This window comes from Myxocyprinus asiaticus, chromosome 50 (assembly GCF_019703515.2).
Source record: "Myxocyprinus asiaticus isolate MX2 ecotype Aquarium Trade chromosome 50, UBuf_Myxa_2, whole genome shotgun sequence".
Classification (NCBI taxonomy): Eukaryota; Metazoa; Chordata; class Actinopteri; order Cypriniformes; family Catostomidae; genus Myxocyprinus; species Myxocyprinus asiaticus.
The window spans coordinates 898,630-921,116 of NC_059393.1; the positions used below are offsets into that span (position 1 = coordinate 898,630).

Below are 22,487 nucleotides of genomic sequence, written 5' to 3' on the forward strand. Positions count from 1 at the left end.
GTACTGAGAAGCTGTATCAAGTCAAAACAATAAGCTCCCCCTCACACGTATGCTGCTTTTTTTTTCCTGTAGAACACAAAAGGATTTCTTGAAAAATCTTTAGTAGCGTTTTTTTTCCCTTCAGCAGTTCATGTGACCATGTCTGTCAAACTCAAAGGACCAAAAAAAGTAGAGGTAGTCCATATGACTTAAGCATTATATATACACAAGTATTCTGACATCATACAATAGTCATGTTTTCATCCAAGTTTCGAATTTAAGTGCAAAATCTCACAGTACAACTTGTGAATAATGCAGCATTTCAACCCCATGTGTTCAAGAAAACAAAAATGTCACTTTTGGTGAAATTGGTGCAACATAGAAATGAAAAAGGAAGTTGAAGACACTGGCTCTTTTATTAAATGTAATAAATTACCTGCGGTTTAGAGTGTGCAGACAAAACACTGTGACGAATTTCACGTTTGCTAGCGTTCAGCAGCAGGTGTCTTATGTCAGGGAGTGAAAGCATGTCAGACAGTTCTGAGAGGTAATAGTAGCCAATCATTTTGATGACAAGGTTTGTGTCCAGCATTTCAGAATAACCAGATCAACATTTCAGATGATCTACAATGACATTGATGATATTCTCTGAGCGTATTATGTATTGAGATGGCTTGAGGCAAAGTCAAATGACTTTTGATGCATCTGTATTCGTATATAAATTCTATAGGAATATATTTAGTAAATTTGTTTCCATCGTAGTTTATGCATGTCATCTTATTGAATAAAAGATGGATCCACCTCAACAGAGCTTTTTTTGGAGATTTTATTCACATTTTGAGATTTTATTTGTTTCGATCCAGCATTTTTTAAACAATTTCCCAAAATTTGCATACAAATTTGTGTATGGAAACCCAGCTAAAAGCTTTACCTGAGGAAGACTGACATTTTGGGGGTAATTCACAAAGTCTCTCAGTGTAGCTCTAAAAACTCATTCTGCATCAAGCATATTCAAATTGGTGTATCACGCTCAGTTTCGTCCCATGCAACTTTTTGAATTGACAATTTTATTTTATTTTTATCTGAATGCGATTGCAAATGAGATTTCGAACAGGGGTTTGGAGCACAACAGAATGAAGCAAAACACTGGGGTCTCAAGACACGTTTTTAATCTATTTAAAAACCTGTATTAAAAATACAATGTGGAGGTGCGAAAGGCAAACAAAAATGTGAGACGCCACACAACTGACTATATCTGAATATATGACTGAAATATCCATCTCGTGTACATAGAAAAACTTGAAGTTTGACAGTAATTAACTTCAAATGTGTTGTTCAAGGCAGTGGATTTGTTAAAAAAGCACTGCTTTGATGGCTGAAGCGTTGGAATGAATTTAGAAAAGCAAGTTCTCAAAGATGTATTTGGTTTTTCACTTTTATTTTATGTTAGCTTGCATGACCTCTCTAAAAGGTCTCATCTGTAAATTCATCACCAGTTTTGGACAACTAGTCAACCATTCCGACCCATCCCTAGAACACAGCATTAATTGATTCAGCAGGTCGATGTTAGGAAAGTACCAACAACTTCATTTACCTTGATCGACCATCAGAGTTCATATACTGCATGTATACTTTGTGGAACACATTTAGTCGTCCCATGTACTTTTCTCTTTTGTTTATTTCGCACAGTCTTTCTCTCATGGCCAGCAGTGAATTACCCCTCAGACATCCCCTCGAGGTTCTGGGCCAAGTAGAGGAACTGCTGAACTATTTTAAGCCCTAAAAAGGCCATGCGATATTCCCATGATCAATTGGCAGTAATAAAAACCCTATGTAAATCCTTCCTGTGTTTAGAGAGTGCACAGAGCTGCAACAATTCAACAGGTTTCTGTCACCTTACTCCTGCGGACACCCTAACCCTTCTGGAACTTACTACGTGAAAATCATACACCTACTACATACTACACCTTCCTCACTTATGAGCGTTTTGCTGTGATAGTAGTGTTTATTTGAATATCCTTTAATTTTGTAATAAAAGGCTTTGTTTGACTTTGTCATATTAACAGTCAATTTTATGGCTGAAAACACCCTTATGATTGCCTTACAGTGAATTTTAGTGACTCAGGTTTCTTTTGGAGCTTAAATGTGAGGTTGCAATAGATTTTAACCACACAACATTTAGGACCTGACATTGCATATGGGCAACAGGATTTATGTCAGAATTTAGTCAATATGTTAAGATATATATATCATCTATTCCATTTTCTTTGATACTGGAAATCACGCAGTTTCTTTTTTTTTCTTTAACTTGTATTTATGCGAAACTGTCAAAATGAGTTTCCTCCATGTTCAGTTTTTAGCCATGAGGTCAACCTGTGAAATTTAGATCCTCTATTTGTCAAATGTCTTTTCATTCACTGGGAATTGCACCAAACTTGAACTTTGTACATGGCGAAAGATGAAAATTCCATGCTTATGCTTGCATATCAGTTGTCCTCCATTTGTATGATTATGAATGGGAACGAATAGAACAAAACCTTAAACTGTGTTAAAATGACAGCAGAAGAGAGTTCTAATGTGTGTGCGTGCACGTTCAATGGGCAAGATATTTTTTGATTTCTAAATCTTAATGTTTTAATTTGTCTTGAGTGAAAGATTATTTGGCAATAGTTCAAAAGCATCTTCAAAACATCCCCAGTATCTACAGATTATTCTTTGTTACATTTTAAAAAGTACTCCATTTTGATTCAGGATCAGGCAGTATAAATAAAGAAGTCATGCCATAATTCAATTAGATGTTTATTTGTTTTTTTGTGCATAAAGTACAGTAAGTGGAGTGTGATTTATTTGAGCTACTTGTGCTTATCGTGCATTAGAAGGAGATTTGTTTTGACTCAGTATTGTGTACCCTTTGTCCAGCATTTTGGGATTTACATGGTCCTGTCCTACCCGTAAGTACAAATGTGTTCATAACAGGCTTTATTATTCACACCCAAAACTTTGGCTTTGTCTGGGTTCTTGGGCATCCTTTTGTATGCCATTCCATCCCCCAGAAAAAGGCGCCAGTATGGAGCTGCAATATTGGCTGCAATGAAGAAGAAATGCATGACTTCTTTACACTCCTTTTTGGCCACATATCAATGGTTAACATGAGGAGTTTTTTGCTGTGGTGGATTATCAGAAAGGCACATCTCCATCTGAAGCCAGCGCCACACTAGCCGATTTTTTTCCAGTGATTTTTAGGTGTGAGCTTCATTAACATAATCGTCGGCCAGGTAGAGTGACGCAAAGTGTGCATTAGTGTCTCTAAGTGGCAGGTTGTTAATCACTTCAGGACTCCCTGCTAGTTAATGGCTTCAAAAAAAAACAAAAAAAAAACTTGCTTGAAAAAAATCTTTCTGACAACGGGTGGTCTCATGTGTTCTCGTCAAGTGACCAATGAGCTTCTTTTACTGAAGAACTAACAAGACGTCAAGCTGATCTGAACCTTTTCATCTGCATATCACAAACGCTGATTGTAATCCATAGTGATTCTGTCACCAAGCATTTTCTTGCCTTTCCTACACTAAAATGACATCAGAAAGCGGAGTCACAACAGCTTTATTGAACGCAATTACTTTACTCACTGAAAGCTGCATATGGACCTATGCATTCTACAGCAAGCCTTGAGTGGATACATAAACTCTCACACACTTTCACAAGGTAAAGTTAGTGCATAAATTGCTTCCTAAGGGTGTTTTCACATCTGGCTCCTTTGCAGCATTTGGTTCGGAACCTGGTGCGTTTTCTCCCTTGGTTTGGTGCGTATAGTCATTGATAGCACGGCAATCGCACTCAGATCTGCACCAAAACCATCAGTCTTGGACTGATTACAAACTAAATCTTGAGCGGGTCGCTTGTGGTGAGCATGCAATCCTACCAAACGGACCAGTGAACCAAACAATATCCCTATGAAAACCATGAACATCTGCAGTAAAGAAATCTGTAGGTCAGCTCGTCTGTAATTCATCAAACGCAGATATAGCCTTTTAGTGACTATATTAAAATGCGAGTCATTTAGTAATTCCTGAGGTAATTTTAGCATGATCGCTTCTCTCTTTTGGATAGCGGCAGAACAGACACGGCACCAGCAACTTTTTGACAAATAAACGTGGCTTCACTTTTTCTGTGCGCGTTTGTGTGCAGGAGGGGGAGAGGGAGAGAGCTCTGTGACCTTGAGAACAGGGATTTTTAACTGCAGAAATAATGCAAAAGCAACTAATGATAGATAAAAGTAACCACAATGGAAATTTTACAGTTCATTCATTTGTCGGATAATGTTTATTTGAAATGCAACCTCTGACTGTAACATGCATTCTGTACCAAGCGGCGACGTTTTGCGTAACCATGACTTAAACAGTACTCAGATATTTGTACTAGTATTGTCACGGTACCAAAATTTCAGTAGTCTGTACCGATACCAGTGAAATTTCACGGTTGTCAATACCAATTTCGGTACCATGGCATAAATATGCTAATATGACAATATGCTATTGAATACACCTGTTTAGCCTATTTAAAAAGTTACTTTTCAATGTAAATAATATCTTAATGCATGTTTCCTTCAAGTGTTTCTCAATCAAGGATGCATTGCTTAAGTGTTTTTAAGTAGCGCCCTACTGAAATCTGTTTTATTTTTTACCAAATCATGTTTTCCTTTTTGTTGTTATTATTATTATTATTATTATTATTTTCCAGGACTCCATGTTTTAGTTTAATTTCATGTCTAATCAATTCATTCTTAAATCTTTTAACAAGTGAAAATATAACTTTTCAACATGTCGTCATTTTTTTTTTTTTACCAAACTTTTATTCAACAGCAGTTTTGCTTGTGAGATATTGCTTCATTATTATTATTACAGTGAATATTACATTTTACAATACATTTGTAATATTTTTCTGTCACAATTTCTTCAATTTCAGGGCTCTAGCTTATATTTTGAAACGTGCTTTTATTATGATGAGTATTTTTTGCCTGAATCTTCACTTTCTGGTTAAACAGTTTGCGACACTTAAGTCACGTCTGAAATCTCGTCTCTTTACACTGCTCTTTGAGTCTGACAAATGAAACGTAGGACACAGTTTTGGAGTGTTTGTATTTTGTGTTTTAGATTACTGGTGTTTGTTATTACTGTGAAGCACTTTGGTCAACTCTGATGTTTTAAATGCTGTATAAATAAAGTTGAGTTGAGATTAAAGCGCAAATGCTGTGATTTAATTATATATAGTTTACATGTGCTGCGTGGTTCACAGTAGGTTAGTGCTCTGCTCTGTCATCTGATACAACATGTTGTGAATGAATCTCAATATGTATGAGCGGTCAGATTTATGCATTCATTCAAAGTATGCAGCTCTTCCACACTAAGATTACAGCCTTTAGCGGTTTAATAAATCACATTAGGACATGTCACGATTTTAATTTGATTTATTGTCCATTTCAATGTAAGGAGTAACGGAGCACATGCTTAAAATGAGCATTTTAAAGCTGTTATGTGTCATTTATACTGCACACTGGTACCGAATTGAGTCTGTGCTCAGTACTGCAGAAACACTGGTATCGTTACATCTTTTTTTATTTTAGGATCGACTTGGTACCGAAGTACTGGTACTTTTGACAACACTCATTTGTACGCATTGACAAGTTTTTACAAGTATATCATTTTAACCGTTATATCGATGTATGAGCTAAATCTTCTAAATGAAGAAAATGCAACATTGTAGCTATTTTAGCCCATGTTTAAGAACAAATCAAGCAAGCTACAGTTCTGAAAACGCCCTGAATCACCCAATCATTACAATTGTTTAAGCTCCTGTTATTTCGGCGAGCTCCACTTGACAGTGAATCAGAGACAGAGTTGCGGTGAGTTGGTATCTTTGTCACCACTCCACTATTTTTTATCGCCAAGTGTGTCATAACTCTGACTGAAGAGTGCGAGATCTCCGCAAAACAGTCTGCATGCGTGACCCTTGGCTAAAATAGAGTTGTTTTGAGTCTGCTAGTGTGGCGTGAGCTTGAATTGCTTGCCATTTCAAAGAGTTCTTGTCCACTGTATATGAGACATGCTACACGAAGCTTGTGTTTTCATCAGGCTTGCAGTCTTCATTCTCTGTCAAAAGCAATGTGTCCAACGTAATGTTGGCCGAAGACTGTAAGTGCGCCGGGCGACGCCGAAGAGGACTTTGATAGCTTACAGGGCTAATCCCATTCTTCATACCATGTTTCATAAACCGTTTAGAGTTTTCTGCCACAGATGACCGAAAAGAAATTCTGGTCCTTCGCTGCAATTTTGGAGTACTCACACGGCTATAGTTACACGTTATGTAGCGTGTAAAGGCTTCCCGGAATGTCCTGTTGAACAAGGTGTAAACCAGCGGGTTGATGCCTGACGAAACATAGCCCACCCATTGAAAGATATCCAACAACTGTTCCACTAGATGACTGTTGCACCCTTCACAGAGTACAGAAGTCACGTTAGTAATAAAGAAAGGACACCACATCACAACGAATAACATAAATACAATCCCCAGGACCTTTGATGCCCTTTGTTCATTGCTCAAGTTTTGCATGGACCTTTTTCCTATGGTGGACATTCTGCGGATTGGGGCCTCATCCTCTGTGATGGGGCTAAAAGGGTTCAACATTTTGTCCCTTTTAGTTCCATTTAGAATGGCCAATTCCTCAGGTGGAGAGGTCACTGGCAATTCCTGCTGGAACACTGTAGAGATGGTGGGCCTTGAAGCTCTTGATCTTAAAAGGTAGGCCTTCTTGCGCAGTACTTGGATAGTCAGCAGGTAAATAATCATCATAATTGCAAGGGGTATAAAGAAAGCCGTCAATGATCCAAACACCTTAAAATCCCCAAAACCCTCTGGGGATAACATACAGGTGTGGTTGTTGTTGAAAGTGATGTTGTTTGGATGATCCAAGAGTTGTAGCCCTTTGATTGGAATAGGTATTGCAATACCTGATGGATAGAGAACAATCATTAAATCAAGAAGAGAATAAGATTTAAATAAACCGTGATAAAATAATGGTTTTAGCCTGTAAATAGGTCACTCAGTCCCTTCCCACCATATAAATTTAATTGTTTAGTCCTTTGACAGCACCCTTTAGTTTTTTGAAAATGTAACATTTTTCAACTACATGGCTCCATAGGATGGAACATTTCAAGTGTAAACTCGCCATTCATTACTGACAATAGCAGTTAAGTCATAAATAACACATCTCGAGTTCTCTTCTACTGGCATCAACTTGAGTTTCTTCCATAACATTGAGCTACTGTTGTCTGTTTTTTCTCAGTAATACAGCTTTGTCAAAGTTGGAATACATGAAACCGTTCTCACGAGTACATAGGGGCGTGGTGTTCATTGTGTTGAAGTGACAGACCGAGCCCTGCCTTTCATGGTGGTGAAATATCCAGTTACATGATTCCAGAGCCTCACGACAAAGTCGTCTAAACATTGCGGCCAAAGTAATCGTCTGGACTGATGTTAACGAGCATGAACTGCAAGTTGTTTACTTTCATTCAACCCCCCTACTAGTCAACGTAAACGTATCACTGAGCGCCAATCATTAAAAGACCATCTTTTTGCTTGTTTAAATGAAAGTTCACTGGCCAGTCAATAACGTGAGATAAAGGTAGTTTGCGTGTATGCTGGTTTTCAGGAGAAAATGAGTTTATATCATTGATTGATCGGTGAAAAGTTCAAGGACTGTGTTTAAACAGTTTATCCTTCAGCTATAATTTAAAATTTATTGTAGTGAGAGACTGAAACTCTAGATGGAGTTTGCTCTGCTTTTTGAAGCCAAATTGGACAAGTTTTTATATTTTTTACTCCACCTTGAGACCATAAAACCCTTTTCTCCTTTCAAAATTGTGGTATTATGTGTCTTTGGAATTTATGCCAATTGCATGCAATTCCCTGCATTTGTGAAGGCAATATATCCTCTCAGTTTTGTAGGAGCACTTTAATATATTGTACCATAAAAAAAATTTAACACTACTGATTTCATGTAAAATGCAGTCCAAACTGTCTATTGTAACTTTGAACATACCTACAGAGATCAGCCAGACAAGTGCGATTTTAGCCAGCGCTTTGGCTCTGGACTTGAACTGGCTGTGCTGGATGGGTTTCTTGATTGCTATGTAGCGGTCGAGAGAGATAGCACACAGGTGCATGATGGAGGCTGTTGAGAACAAGACATCCAGAAACAGCCAGATAGGGCACAGGAAATCTGGAAGGGGCCATCTGGAGTCTGAAACATGAAGAGAATATTAAGCACTGATCAGTGGTTCAGATGAAGTTTGAATGGGACCAACTCTGAGACCACCGATATGATCTTGCATTGCCTTTTTCTCACTTTGTGATGAGACACACACTAACTTTTAACTCTTTCTTGCTGTTACCATTAAAGATGCAGTGTGGCTGTTACAGGGTCAAATTGATTGCTCAAGAGTCACAATTAGCGCATTTTCACCTACGTGATCGCACTGGAAGTTAGCATCTTGCTATTGAATATTTCAGTATCCTGACTTTAGCCAAGGTTCCATCCACTTTTTGCGCTGTTCTGTTATCAACAAAGTGAAAATGCGTGAAAAAAAACTGTACGAGAAATTTGCTTAAATCCCTGCATGTTACCAATTAAACATGACATCTAACGCCCCAAGAGTTTACATAATGCACACAATTTAACAAAAATCCCAGTCAACAAAAGCCATCTTCTGTCTAATGGGTCCATTATTAGATACTTTAAAACGTAACTGCTTGTAAATGAAAGCACAGCAATAACGATTACATAATTTATGGGGATACCACCATGTATTTGAAATACAAACATGTTTTGGTACAAACATGTTCAAACTGAGTGCACTGCAAGTCAATAGTATTAATATTATTCATATTTGTCGGGAATAAGTTTGACACTCGTAAAGTTGGTTGATTAAAAAAGTGGTACAAAGGCAAAAATGCCACCATGTATTTTATATAAGAGATATATGAGAACTCATGTAAGATTAAATGCAAAGGCAAAAAATGCAGCAGTATGGAGTACATTATGAAGACAATCTATGTAAGATCAGAGTTTTTTTTAAAGGGGATGCAAGGCAGTGATGCAGCTATATCATTTTCATGTTAAGAGAACCCAAATGAGAAAAACTGTTTCAGTTTTTAAGGCATTTGATGCAAATGAAATACACATCACTGCTGATTCAGGATTTCTATCTCGAGATTCTCGAGTCGGCGATCATTTGCGCTAGTTTTGGTAACTGCAGCAGTTCTTGACATGTGATCCAAAGCACGTTTTATTGGTTAGGGCATTTCATCGCCCAGCAAAGAAAAAAAAAATCAACACACTCACTGTAAAAAAAAAAAAAAAAAAAAAAAAAAAAGCTTTCCTTTCTAGGAAAATAAATGTTTACTCCATGTGTGAATGGCTCGTTAGAAAGTTAATTGTGGTGGGAAATAGCGGTGAAAATTAACTTTATGATGTGTAAAGGCCTTTACTGTAATTTTAATTTCACAAATATTTGCAATAGTAGGAAATATCAAAAGACGACGTCGAAATGGAGCAGTTGCAAGTAACTTCAAGACTGCAAGAAACTGCCATTGGAGACACCTTCACAGAAAGTCTTTGACTTCAACATTTTAGGATTTCAAGGCTAACGTTAGAGATGCTGTGCTAATTTATTGGTCCTGATGTTACACCCATCGCAGGCTGCCACCGTTTCCGAACCAAAAGTGGATCACCAATGGCCTGTTCAAGCTGGCAACCTTCGTTGAGTACAGAGTAGTGGGGGAAGATTTTGGGGTTAGTAAAACACCGTCCATCGATCTGTTTATGCTGTGTGCACAGCTATTTAAAAAAAGTATGCGGCGTTATATCATGCTGCCAAATGAAGCGATCCCCTTTTCTCCCCAATTTTGGAATGCCCAATTCCCACTACTTACTAGGTCCTTGTGGTGGCACGGTTACTTCTCAATCCGGGTGGCGGAGGGCAAGACTCAGTTGCCTCAGCTTCTGAGACCTTCCACGCACCTTATCACGCAGCATGTGGAGGCTCATGCTACTCTCTGCGATCCATGCACAACTTACCACGCGCCCCATTGAGAGCAAGAACCACTTAATCGCGACAGGAAGGAGGTTACCCCATGTGATTCTACCCTCCCTAGCATCCGGGCCAATTTGGTTGCTTAGGAGACCTGGAGTCACTCAGCACACCCTGTATTTGAACTCACGACTCCAGGGGTGGTAGTCAACGTCAATACTCGCTGAGCTACCCAGGCCCCCAAATGTAGCGAGTTTAATAAAATTGTACACCCTAATTCCTGGAAGTGCCCATGACGCAGCTGTGTTTGCAGCATCAGATCTGTTCATGTAAGCCTAACCTAAATTCTGTAAATTTTGTCATGTAAATTTTTTGCATTTATGCCTTTTTTTTTCTCGATTAAAAACTGTTTACAAACTAGTGTTGGTAAATATTTTAATGCACAACCTTTTTGTTGCAAACAATAATGGCAGATGCTATTTGGACCCTGGTGCAAATAATGGTATGTGCTATTTACACCCCAGTGCAAATAGTGGCAGATAATATTTACACCCCAGTGCAAATAGTGGCAGATAATATTTGCACCCTTATTTAAATACTAACATACAATATAGGCATCACTGCAGTGTGTTAATTGTGTTTATTTAGAGTCCCACAGACACACTACATTAACCTCTACCCCTAAACCTGACCTTAACCTTACCTTATAAAAAATAACCTTGGTTTTACAACAGTAACCATGGTTTCACACGGGAATGAGCGCGATCGACAGACCCCGCCTCCGGATCAAACCCTTCTCTGCACTCCCCGACATTCACTGTGACCAAATCACTGTGATAGAATCAACATTTATATTCATTTTTATCTATTATTTTAAGAAGTATTAAAGGAAATATTAAGAGTGGAAGCAGGAAATCAGATGGGAAAAAGAGTGGGACAAGACGCAGATTCGAACCGCGGTTGCTAGTACAACAGTACACATTCTCACACCGTTACACCCCACATCACTGCAGCAACATCTGTTAGTTAGTTTGTCGTTTATTTCTGTGGTTCCACCAGAATACTGGGGTGCAAATAGCTGCACTGTGTGGTAGATGCTATTTACACTGGGGTGCATATACAGGTGCATCTCAATAAATTAGAATGTCGTGGAAAAGTTCATTTATTTCAGTAATTCAACTCAAATTGTGAAACTCGTGTATTAAATAAATTCAGTGCACACAGACTGAAGTAGTTTAAGTCTTTGGTTCTTTTAATTGTGATGATTTTGGCTCACATTGAACAAAAACCCACCAATTCACTATCTCAAAAAATTAGAATACATCATAAGACCAATAAAAAAAACATTTTTAGTGAATTGTTGGCCTTCTGGAAAGTATGTTCATTTACTGTATATGTACTCAATACTTGGTAGGGGCTCCTTTTGCTTTAATTACTGCCTCAATTCGGCGTGGCATGGAGGTGATCAGTTTGTGGCACTGCTGAGGTGGTATGGAAGCCCAGGTTTCTTTGACAGTGGCCTTCAGCTCATCTGCATTTTTTGGTCTCTTGTTTCTCATTTTCCTCTTGACAATACCCCATAGATTCTCTATGGGGTTCAGGTCTGGTGAGTTTGCTGGCCAGTCAAGCACACCAACACCATGGTCATTTAACCAACTTTTGGTGCCTTTAGCAGTGTGGGCAGGTGCCAAATCCTGCTGGAAAATGAAATCAGCATCTTTAAAAAGCTGGTCAGCAGAAGGAAGCATGAAGTGCTCCAAAATTTCTTGGTAAACGAGTGCAGTGACTTTGGTTTTCAAAAAACACAATGGACCAACACCAGCAGATGACATTGCACCCCAAATCATCACAGACTGTGGAAACTTAACACTGGACTTCAAGCAACTTGGGCTATGAGCTTCTCCACCCTTCCTCCAGACTCTAGGACCTTGGTTTCCAAATGAAATACAAAACTTGCTCTCATCTGAAAATAGGACTTTGGACCACTGGGCAACAGTCCAGTTCTTCTTATCCTTAGCCCAGGTAAGACACCTCTGACGTTGTCTGTGGTTCAGGAGTGGCTTAACAAGAGGAATACGACAACTGTAGCCAAATTCCTTGACACGTCTGTGTGTGGTGGCTCTTAATGCCTTGACCCCAGCCTCAATCCATTCCTTGTGAAGTTCACCCAAATTCTTGAATCGATTTTGCTTGACAATCCTCATAAGGCTGCGGTTCTCTCGGTTGGTTGTGCATCTTTTTCTTCCACACTTTTTCCTTCCACTCAACTTTCTGTTAACATGCTTGGATACAGCACTCTGTGAACAGCCAGCTTCTTTGGCAATGAATGTTTGTGGCTTACCCTCCTTGTGAAGGGTGTCAATGATTGTCTTCTGGACAACTGTCAGATCAGCAGTCTTCCCCATGATTGTGTAGCCTAGTGAACCAAACTGAGAGACCATTTTGAAGGCTCAGGAAACCTTTGCAGGTGTTTTGAGTTGATTAGCTGATTGGCATGTCACCATATTCTAATTTTTTGAGATAGTGAATTGGTGGGTTTTTGTTAAATGTGAGCCAAAATCATCACAATTAAAAGAACCAAAGACTTAAACTACTTCAGTCTGTGTGCACTGAATTTATTTAATACACGAGTTTCACAATTTGAGTTGAATTACTGAAATAAATGAACTTTTCCACGACATTCTAATTTATTGAGATGCACCTGTAGACACTCCGAAAAATAATCCTTTGATGGAAACGTAGTACTTGACTGCTGAGTTACTAACAAACGGCATCTCCCATCAGACATTTTTGTGATTAGAAATTCTGTAAGCACTGAGTTTAGCTGAATAACTTTTCACCCAACAATTAATATTACAATAATACCCAAACTAATTTGCCACGGTAACAATTACAAAGTTTAGTAATTGCCATTTTGGATTTCAGGCTTTTTCAGGCTGAAATGTTAAGTTACAGAAAATTGTTTTTCAAAACAGGGTTCAAAAGCCTCAACAGCCAGACTGTTGTGAATTTGACAACAGTAGGTTCAGAGTTTTTCAGCTGAAATCAGTCGGTGCTTTTCAAAATTCAAATCATACCAAAAGCTTGTTTTTAGTTGTGAACAGGGAGGCAAGAATTGGCTGGTTAGTGGGTCCATGCCGGTAGATGCAGGAACTACACCCTCCGGTGCTTAAGAGTATGCATTCCCATTGACGGCCAATTAACAACCATCAATTCTGACAAAATAAACTTTTTACAAGAAATAGTTTATCACAAACATTTCATTACATTGCACACATCTTTTTCCAGTTACTTTAAAAAAAATGAAAATTGAAATTGACTCATTGACTCATTCTCTTTCTATTGATGTCACAACACATACATGAGCTGGAAGCAAAAGCGCCAAGCGGAGCAGGCAAAGCAAGGGGCTCTAGCACTCACTCGCATGAGGTTGGAAACTAACTTAACCCACACATCCTTGATTGACATACGACAAGAGATGATGATGATAACGCACCTGTTTCCAACACTTCATGTGCATATCTTTTGTAAACAATATTGATAATTGATTATAGTGTTAAAAATCATAAATTAACTGTGTGGGAACGTGCGCCAACTGAGGACCGCAATAGATATAATTGGTAATGCTCAAAATGGTTTTGGCAATACTTTTATTGGACTTATGAGTGGGTTTGCAACACTGATTCAATTCTTTTTAGTTTTTTTGTGCTGGTGTTGCATTTGTTAATGTAGAATACTTCAAAATGTGTCAGGCCCACCTTATATGTAAATAGACTGTCAGCAAATGCTTGGTTAGGAATCTAAACATTACATTTTCAGATAATCAGGCAGCACTTCAAGTGTGCATTCATAAACTGTCAGATGTTTTCAGGGTATTCCCGAAAGATTTTTACAAAAAATGTTGTTCTTGTTTGTAATGGCTTGTTTGGACATTGAGATTAGAAACACATTTAAAAATTTCTCACAGTCTGTGCATCTCATCTTGGATTTTGTGAACCATAATGTTTGAACATGAATTGATACAAGATTGAGTTTAACGCAAAAACAATGAAAAGGATTAAGTGCTTGGAGGCTTTTGGTCCATTTATGAAGCACTTCAGTGACTCTGTTTATTTGAACATGAGACATGAAATGGCAGATAATGGAGTTAGCGTTCAACCCATTGCAATTTAACATGGATACAGATGCTATTTTTAAATAGTTTTAAATTCATTATATTGTTTTCATGTCCACAATTTGTCTTTTTCATGCGCCAATATTATTGCTCTTGTTTCCATATATACCAGAAAAAAAGGCTAGTAATCTTCTCGTACACTCTTGTCATCACTAGTTAGGTTTTAAAATTAATCATAAAATTAATAACCCCTCAACCTGCAGTATTTGGATATGCTGTACAAATCTATCTTTTATAACAGCTCTGTTGGGCCTCGTGTATTTCAAACAGGATTTTGAGCTGGCATGCTCTTAAATTATAGTGTATCTCTAAACTTGTGGCGTGTGAGCAGACCTTCATGGTTTGGAGAGCCTATTACCAGATGTTGAAAACTGGCTTTAGCCAGAACACCCCAGTCCTCTAAACAGCCCTGATAGAGGACAGAGAGGGGTGCATTATTACTAGCTGCACTTTCTGAAGCTTTCGGATCCCTGGATGTTATTTTCCATTCATTTTGGATTTAAATTATTTTAACACACAATACAGTCAAAATATCATTAGATTTTTACATCATATGCTAATGAAGTTTAAATCAAGTACTCTATTAAAAGACCTGTCTGAACACTAATACATGTGAGTCAAAAGACAGTAAAGGATTGCAATACAAGTCTGACACACTCTTTTGGAAACTAAATGGCCAAATAAAAAGTTCTTTAAAGTCATCCTGATATTCATGACATCGCTTGCAAAATCATTATGGATACGTGGTGAATATTCTATATATTACCCAGCCTAATCTCTGACACAACTGACAGACACATGTACCCTCTCTTCCTGGAAGCAAAATAAAGAGATACTCTGCTCTTCCACACTTTGGTCTTGCATGGCAAAGTCTTAATTTAATCGAAATATTTCTCTTTCTTATATTCTAATGTTTTTGTGATATGTTCTCGAGAGCAGATTCTTGTTTTTAGCTCTGCTGACAATTTTTATCAAGCACTGTGGAGATTTGCTCCGTGTTTGCCCGTGGATTCTTCACGGTGTTAACAACAGTCCCTGTCTTCACCTGGTCCACAGATGTGGATGTGGCCTTTGGTAGAACTGTGATTTTACTGTTTGTTGCAACAAAGCCTGCCTCCACAGGGGTTAAACCTTTGAATAACACCATTTGTTAAAGGTTACTGTTATTTTTGTGATTACATTTAATAGTAAGTTATTAAATTGTACGTTAACATCTAGAATTACTGTTAAGTGATGTCTAGAGTTACGACTCTCCTTGTCTTCTGTCTTGGTCAGTAAATTGTTGCACTCAAACATGATTTATTATTGTACCCCTTCCTCGAAGGTAATTTTGTTTTAAGTACCTGCCAGCGTTCATGACTTCTGGTAAGCTTCGGGCTGGACTTGGCCAGTTAGAAGAATCTTTCTTGCCACCGACTGTACTTGCTGCGTTCACACACAGTTGTTCTTCTGTGGATCACCTTTAGAACCTCTTCGAAATTATTTCCTAGACTTTGACCACTTTTAAGGTCCCTGCTTTCCTTCTGGGACTCTTCAACTCCGTAAACGTTCTCAAGTCTTGTGGGGTTCCCTCAGATCCTTAAAAAGTCTTAATGTCTTCAATTTGGTCATTTTATTTTGATCACATGGATGGAAAACAATTTTCCATATATCGAGTTTTGCCTCTATATGGTTTGTCATTTTTTTTGGTTTGCAATATGTCGAAATTCCATATATCGTATATTAAGTATAAAAATACTTTTCTCCATCTCTACATTTAGGTTCAGATTTCTTTTTTCCATCTCAATCACAAAAGTTTGTGGAATCTTGTCTTGGGGTCTCTGTCAATTGTTACAACTCTTAAGGCACACTTGAAAGTCCTTTTTCAAGTCAAGTCATTTTTATTTGTGTAGCGCTTTTCACAACAGACAGTTTCAAAGCAGCTTTACAGGATATTATCCAGTAACAGGAAAAAAAGCTGTAATGTAGATGTATAGATAAATGCTGTAATGAAAATGTGGGTTAATGAATTAGATGACAAAATAGCAAACCAGGTGGCATGTATTTGACATTTTAGAGAACTATAGATATTACCAAATTAGTACTGATCTTAACTAACCATTTGTCACCCTGTTAATGGGTAGTCATTTATTGTCCATGCGTCAAAAGTCACATTGGAACTACTAATGAAGTAATTGCAAATCGGCTTAGAAAAGTAAAGTTAGCTCTGAAAAAGCCCTAGCATCATTTATAAGATATTTTGTTGTCTAATGCAATGACATTCATACATGGTGGCTTTAGTGTCTGTGGTTTCCCCACAGTTTGCATTGATTCTGCTGAACGTTTGTTTGCAGACCTGGCCCTTAACAATTGTGCTTCTTTTACCCTCTATTAAACAACCACTGCTAATTTCCCCAAGGGTAGTTTTGTACATGTTCAGCAGATAGATAACTTGTTGGTCTGAGATCAGGTTTGTACCATGCACAGACAAGGTGCAGCAAATGGGGGTTCCATAAATGTCATCTAATCTAATTGATGAGGACTGATGAACAGGCTGGAGTGTTCTGGCATTGGAGCTGAAAGCCAAACTGGCATACAGCTGACTGTAGTAGTAGCTTGGCAAGTGTTGTAAAGTGTGAAAGTTTGTGACACATATTTACTGCAGAAATATTTCAGAGGGTGTTTGGAGATCACTGTATCTATGCTTTGTTTGTCAACTTATGAGAACAAAACATGGTTTTCTTTATCTTTGTTTAATATGTTGTATTAATGTTATTGGACAATTTCACATTGCATGATGGCGCTACTAAAATAATGTTATAAGGATGCGTTTTTTTTTTTTTTTTTTAATTGCTAATAAATTCTTCAGTAGAATATTAGACCTCATCAAATTTCCATTTAAATCATAATCAACCTCAGAACAAAGAATTACTTACGGAAAAGCACAGTCACCAGCGCGATTGGCATTACTAGCACTCCCACCAGTAGATCTGCCACTGCCAGAGACATCAGGAAGAAATTAGTAGCGTTCTGGAGTTTCCTCTCCAATGACACTGCCAGAATGACCAGGATGTTTCCACCAATGGTGGGAATAATGACCAGAAGGATGAGCAATGCGGCCCAACGGAGTTGTTGTCCGGATTGAAGGTAGGCCCCATCCTCGCTCCCTCTTTGGTTGAGCTCCAGCAGGGATGCTTCTCTCTGGGACATGATGCTATGGCTAGCCGGGCTGCTGTGGGAAGTTGTGCTTTCAATTTTTCCGGGGGCTTGGCCAGCATTGTCACAGGGTCCCTTCCTATTGGAGGGTGGTGGTAGGATCAACTCAAGTGACACATTCCCATTTGCTTGCAAAAATTAAAAAAAATAATTAATTGAACAAAATACTTTCCAAAGAGTTCATGTCCAAAGAAATGCTGCCTTCGGCCAAACGTTATCTTTGAAATCAGGAAGTATTAACCTCCAAACTGAATCAGAATTTGGAGTGGTCATGTAGCAGACGAGGTCTTTCCCATCTGTGTTTGTCTCTTTGTCTATTCACACTGCTTGGCTACATGTAAAAGAGAATATAAACATTGTAGCGGTAATCCTGTCGCTCAAAAACACATCTGCTGTCCTTATCTCAACCTGAACTAGCATATCATAAATAAGATTTTCCTGTCATGTCATTAGCGGAATGGCTTCCAGACATACTTGTAATTAGGCAAGGAAGTGGCTATCAGCAGTGATCACTGTATGTTGACCGTACTGGATCATTTGTTCCAGTCTAATTCAGGCGTTGGAGACAGATGACTTCATTGCTGAGTTTGTTTTCAGAATAATCAGTACATTAATAATTTCATTTGTAATTTTGAAATAGTTACTTCTGGGATGACAAATTATGCAATGACTTGTGAAATGTAGACAAACGTTTTATAATAGCTATATTGATTGGAGATTTGTCACCTACAGAAAATTATCCATGGAATCTATGGAGACCTTTTTTTAGAATCTCTGAATTGGGCAATTCGAAAATTGGGCTTACCAACTTTAACTTCTTGAAGTTTTACAATTCGCTATTTTTAACCATATTTAATCCTGCTGATTAAAATGAACCATTTACACTCTTAAATATTAAACGTAAATTCTCAATGTAAAAGTTTTAAATAGTGTGGATGTGTATTGATTTTAATTTATTCCATGGCACTTTATATAATATTACACCTATATATATACACTACCGGTCAAAACTTTTGAAACACTTGACTGAAGTGTTTCTCATGATCTTAAAAATCTTTTGATCTGAAGGTGTATGCTTAAATGTTTGAAATTAGTTTTGTAGACAAAAATATAATTGTGCCACCATATTAATTTATTTCATTATAAAACTAAAATGTATTTAAAAAAAAAAGGTTTTGAAATTGATGACTTGGACCAAATAATAAAGAAAAGCAGCCAATAAGTGCCCAACATAGATGGGAACTCCTTCAATACTGTTTAAAAAGCATCCCAGGGTGATACCTCAAGAAGTTGGTTGAGAAAATGTCAAGAGTACATTTCTGCAAATTCTAGACAAAGGGTGACTACTTTTGAAGATGCTAAAATATAACAGTTTTGATTTATTTTGGATTTTTAGTCACAACATAATTCTCATAGTTCCATTTATGTTATTCCATAGTTTTAATGACTTTACTATTATTCTAAAATGTGAAAAAAAAAAAAATTTTTAATCAAGAATGAGTGTTCCAAAACTTTTGACCGGTAGTGTATATTATTTTATTTTTTTAGTCAAATAATATTCATATTTTTTTACATGATTTTTAAAAGCTCTATGAAATGGCAATTATATTTTTAAAAGTACATTTTTTGTTTGTGTTGCTTCATTTTGCATCCAAAGAATTTAGCGAAATAGTATTTGATTATTTGGATTTGCTTACCTTCAAATAAGGGTTTCCTCTCTTCATTTACTTTTTTTGTGAAACATGTGAAACCAGAAGATTACCAAATAATATTCAATATACAGTATATTTGATAATTTTGTAGAGCTTTTAAAACAGACCACAACATTTTCCCTACCAGCTTTTGTCTCACTTCTTTTTACTCTTACTACTATTTACTTTTGTTTTACTATTCAATATATTTATTACAAAAAAATATTTCTTCACCATTCATTTTAGTTTTTCTAACATTAATATTAAAAATGTAAATAAAGTCAATGCGTTATTTCATGTTGCTTGATTTTACTGAAGAAAAAAAATAGCGATGATATTTGATTATTTTGATGTGCTTACCTTCAACTCAAACTGAGGGTTTCCTCAATTCGTTCACTTAATGTCTCCTTCCTTGTTTTTCCCCCCCTCTTGTAAGCAAGGGTGAATTCATATCCAGCGCTTCCATGCAATGCCTGTTCTTTGAAACATCCTGAGATTGTGGCTTCTCTTATTTTATATGCATACTGAAGTAAAACAATGACGATGGCTAACTTTTTTTTATGGGAAAAGACCCAAATATCTTATTTTCTGTGTTTCAAGCTGAATAAATCCTTTGAGTTGGACGAATCCCCAGATTTTTTCCGCATCACCTATTGTGATCACAGGTTTGAAACGTCTGTGCGTCCTCTACCTCTTCCTCTCTCATTCTGTTGGTGCCAGTGGCTTGCTCTACTGCTCCCTCACTCGCTCACTTGAGAGTTAAACTTGGACGAGCAGATGAATGTGTCGACACTGGAGTAGTTCCAGTGTTCCTGGGAGGTAATTTCCTTCAACATAGCGGAGCTGCTGTTTATATTTGTCACTCACTGTCTTTCTCTGTTGCTCAGGGCAGATGCTGGTAGGGAAGAGTGCTGTTAACTGGATGAGCTGTTTGTTTTACATAACTCCACAATGTTGTGCTCACATAAACAACATTTGATGCTTCCAATCTGCCTGCTTTTTGTCCCTAATGAATTCATAAATCCCCTTCACTTAGGTGTTTGACATGTAATCTTTTTAAAATGTGGATGCTGTGAAATATATTGAGCATAATTGGGCGTTGCCTTCTCTTTATTTCTGTGCACATCCCTAAACACACCACATAACAGGAATGTAGAGAAAGGTGGGTTTTTATAAATGTTGTGGAAATCCTAAGAACTTGCAGGACCCGGTGGATTTCCTCTTAAAAACAGTGGGCAGCTTCAATTCTCGGGAAAAGCAGGGATTTATGCACGGTTGTCACGGAAGATTCAGATGGTTGTTGTTCGTTAGGGGGTGGCACGCTGTATTTTGGGCGGGGGTGTGTGATCTTTTGGGTGGGACCGTTTGTGTAGATCCAGTTGCTGTTTTGTCTTGTGGGGTGCATGTTGGTGTCTGTTGAATCTGTTATCATTACTGGATAAATAAATAATTAAAAAATCTTGGAAAAAAAAAAGACTGCAGGAGGAGTGTGGACTTGTGACTCCAACAATAGATGTTCAATTGTTTAAAGTATCTATGGTAAAATATACTATACCATTATTAAATGGTAAAAGTGGTATTTAAAAAAGAAATCCTGTTAAATTTCATCAAGAGTGGTCCTTCCAAGAGTAATTGCCACATGTAAAGACAGTGCAGAGATTCACTCACACATATAAAACACCATCAGGGTTACATGAGACACTAACATAACGTAATAAACATTAACTAAACATAAAAAGTAACATTAAACATCCCAATGTACATAACTGATATAAAAAATCGGAAAAAAAAATATTTCTATAAAATACTATAAGGAAAATCATACTTCTAAAAGACATTTTTGTTTTGTTTACAATATTTTTCCATGACAAAACATGTATTGTCTTGTTAAATATTTTTTTTTTTTTAAGTTACCGTATATAAGGTAAATACCACACTGCAAAAAATTAATTTGGCCCTTTGTAAATTGTGAACATGTGGTCAGTGTAGAAGAAAAGAAGCTATAGCTTTAATTGGACCTAATAGATCTTCAGCTTCACATTCAGGACATTTACTGGTCTGTAGACTGAAGTTGAAAAAATATGTAGTTAAGCTATAAAGATTATACAAGCCTCATGTAAATATTTTTAATTTGTTGATTGAACAGGATTTGACTGTTGGAATTACTCAATATAATTATTATTATTACTACTCATTAAAATTAATGAGTAATTTAAACTTGTATATCTTAAATGTACATACATTTTGTGCAACCACTTAATTATAATTTTTTACTTTAGCTTTTTTACAATCTTTTTCTGTTAAAATTTGGAAAAAAAATTAGTGTAGATGTGTCCAAACTTTTCACTGGAAGTTGACAAGCAAATTTTAGAATCAAAAATTCAGCTTTCAAATTTTGTTCAAATTTTGTTTATTTTTTTATTTATTTATTTTTTTTTTATATATAAATACTTCTACTTATTTTGGGGTAATTCAATGAGAGCATTTTAAATTTAGTGATTCTCCAATTGTTCAGTTTAACACTACCATAACTCGGTGTCTTTCTTTCAGTGTTTGTAATCTCCATTTTTCCAACAGAAGAAAAAAGGGTCATTTGTTGCGGGACCCCCTTTTGATTGTTCATTTTGCTGTTGCATTGGTCTGCGTCTGGCAAAGGGATACTGTTAAACTGCACGCCTCAGACTCCTGCAGTGTGTCAGGCATCATCTGTTGTTTATAAAAGTTAACAAGAAAAAACTTGAAGCAGACAAAAACAACGTTGTGAACATGAGGGAGTTTTTTTCCCATCTCAGAAGGTTTCATTTACAGATTGAATGTGCTGTTAAGGTTGATTTGTTCTCAGAGTAACAAAGCAGTTCTTTAACAAAAAAAATGTTATCTTTGACTGTAAAGTTAGCGCTTTAGTGTGTGTGTGTGTGTGTGTGTGTGTATGTGGAAAATGGACCAGATAAAAAAAAAAAAAATGCGTTCACAATTTATGTCTGTCATGAAAAATTGGATATAAAAAAAATAAATATGATTGTATGTTTTACATTGCAGAAAATGTAACTTCATAATTAACAAATTAACAAAAGACTATTGGCTTTCGAAAAATGTGTTATGATGTTATACAAGTTCCTTTGTGTTATTGAAAGTAAATATAAATTTCTCTCTGTAAACAAATGAAGCCCCAATCTGAATCAGAGCTACTAAACCCAAATGAATCGTCAGGATAAGATTGCATACATGGCAGTGAACGGCCTTAAGACCATTGCCTGGCTTAGCTCTATATTTGTACAGAAGGGTCCCAAAGTCATTATCACTGTAACTGTATTTCACATCCTGCCAAGTACAGCCGAAACCTTGATATCTAGCACAATAAAT

The 22,487-nt window shown here is 37.0% G+C and overlaps 2 protein-coding genes across 4 annotated transcripts in view; one reads left to right on the forward strand and one right to left on the reverse strand.

The window, feature by feature from the left end:
• The window catches only part of LOC127438677 (26S proteasome non-ATPase regulatory subunit 1), a 64,204-nt gene that overhangs the window by 14,125 nt on the left and 27,592 nt on the right, over window positions 1-22,487 (forward strand). The gene's annotated exons all lie outside the window — the stretch shown is intronic.
• Window positions 745-20,431, reverse strand: LOC127438708 (5-hydroxytryptamine receptor 2B-like). 3 transcript variants are annotated; one of them, XM_051694514.1, is made up of 5 exons: window positions 19,485-20,431; window positions 17,602-17,764; window positions 17,154-17,508; window positions 8,075-8,275; window positions 745-6,983 (listed from the first exon to the last, which is right to left on the reverse strand). In XM_051694514.1, the coding sequence occupies exons 3-5, from the start codon at window positions 17,425-17,427 to the stop codon at window positions 6,082-6,084; spliced, it is 1,377 nt and encodes a 458-aa protein (XP_051550474.1). In that variant the 5' UTR covers window positions 17,428-17,508; window positions 17,602-17,764; window positions 19,485-20,431; the 3' UTR covers window positions 745-6,081. The 3 variants fall into 3 exon arrangements, with proteins under 3 accessions (XP_051550474.1, XP_051550475.1, XP_051550473.1); XM_051694515.1 differs by having other exon boundaries at window positions 17,154-17,512; XM_051694513.1 differs by lacking the exon at window positions 17,602-17,764 and having other exon boundaries at window positions 17,154-17,561.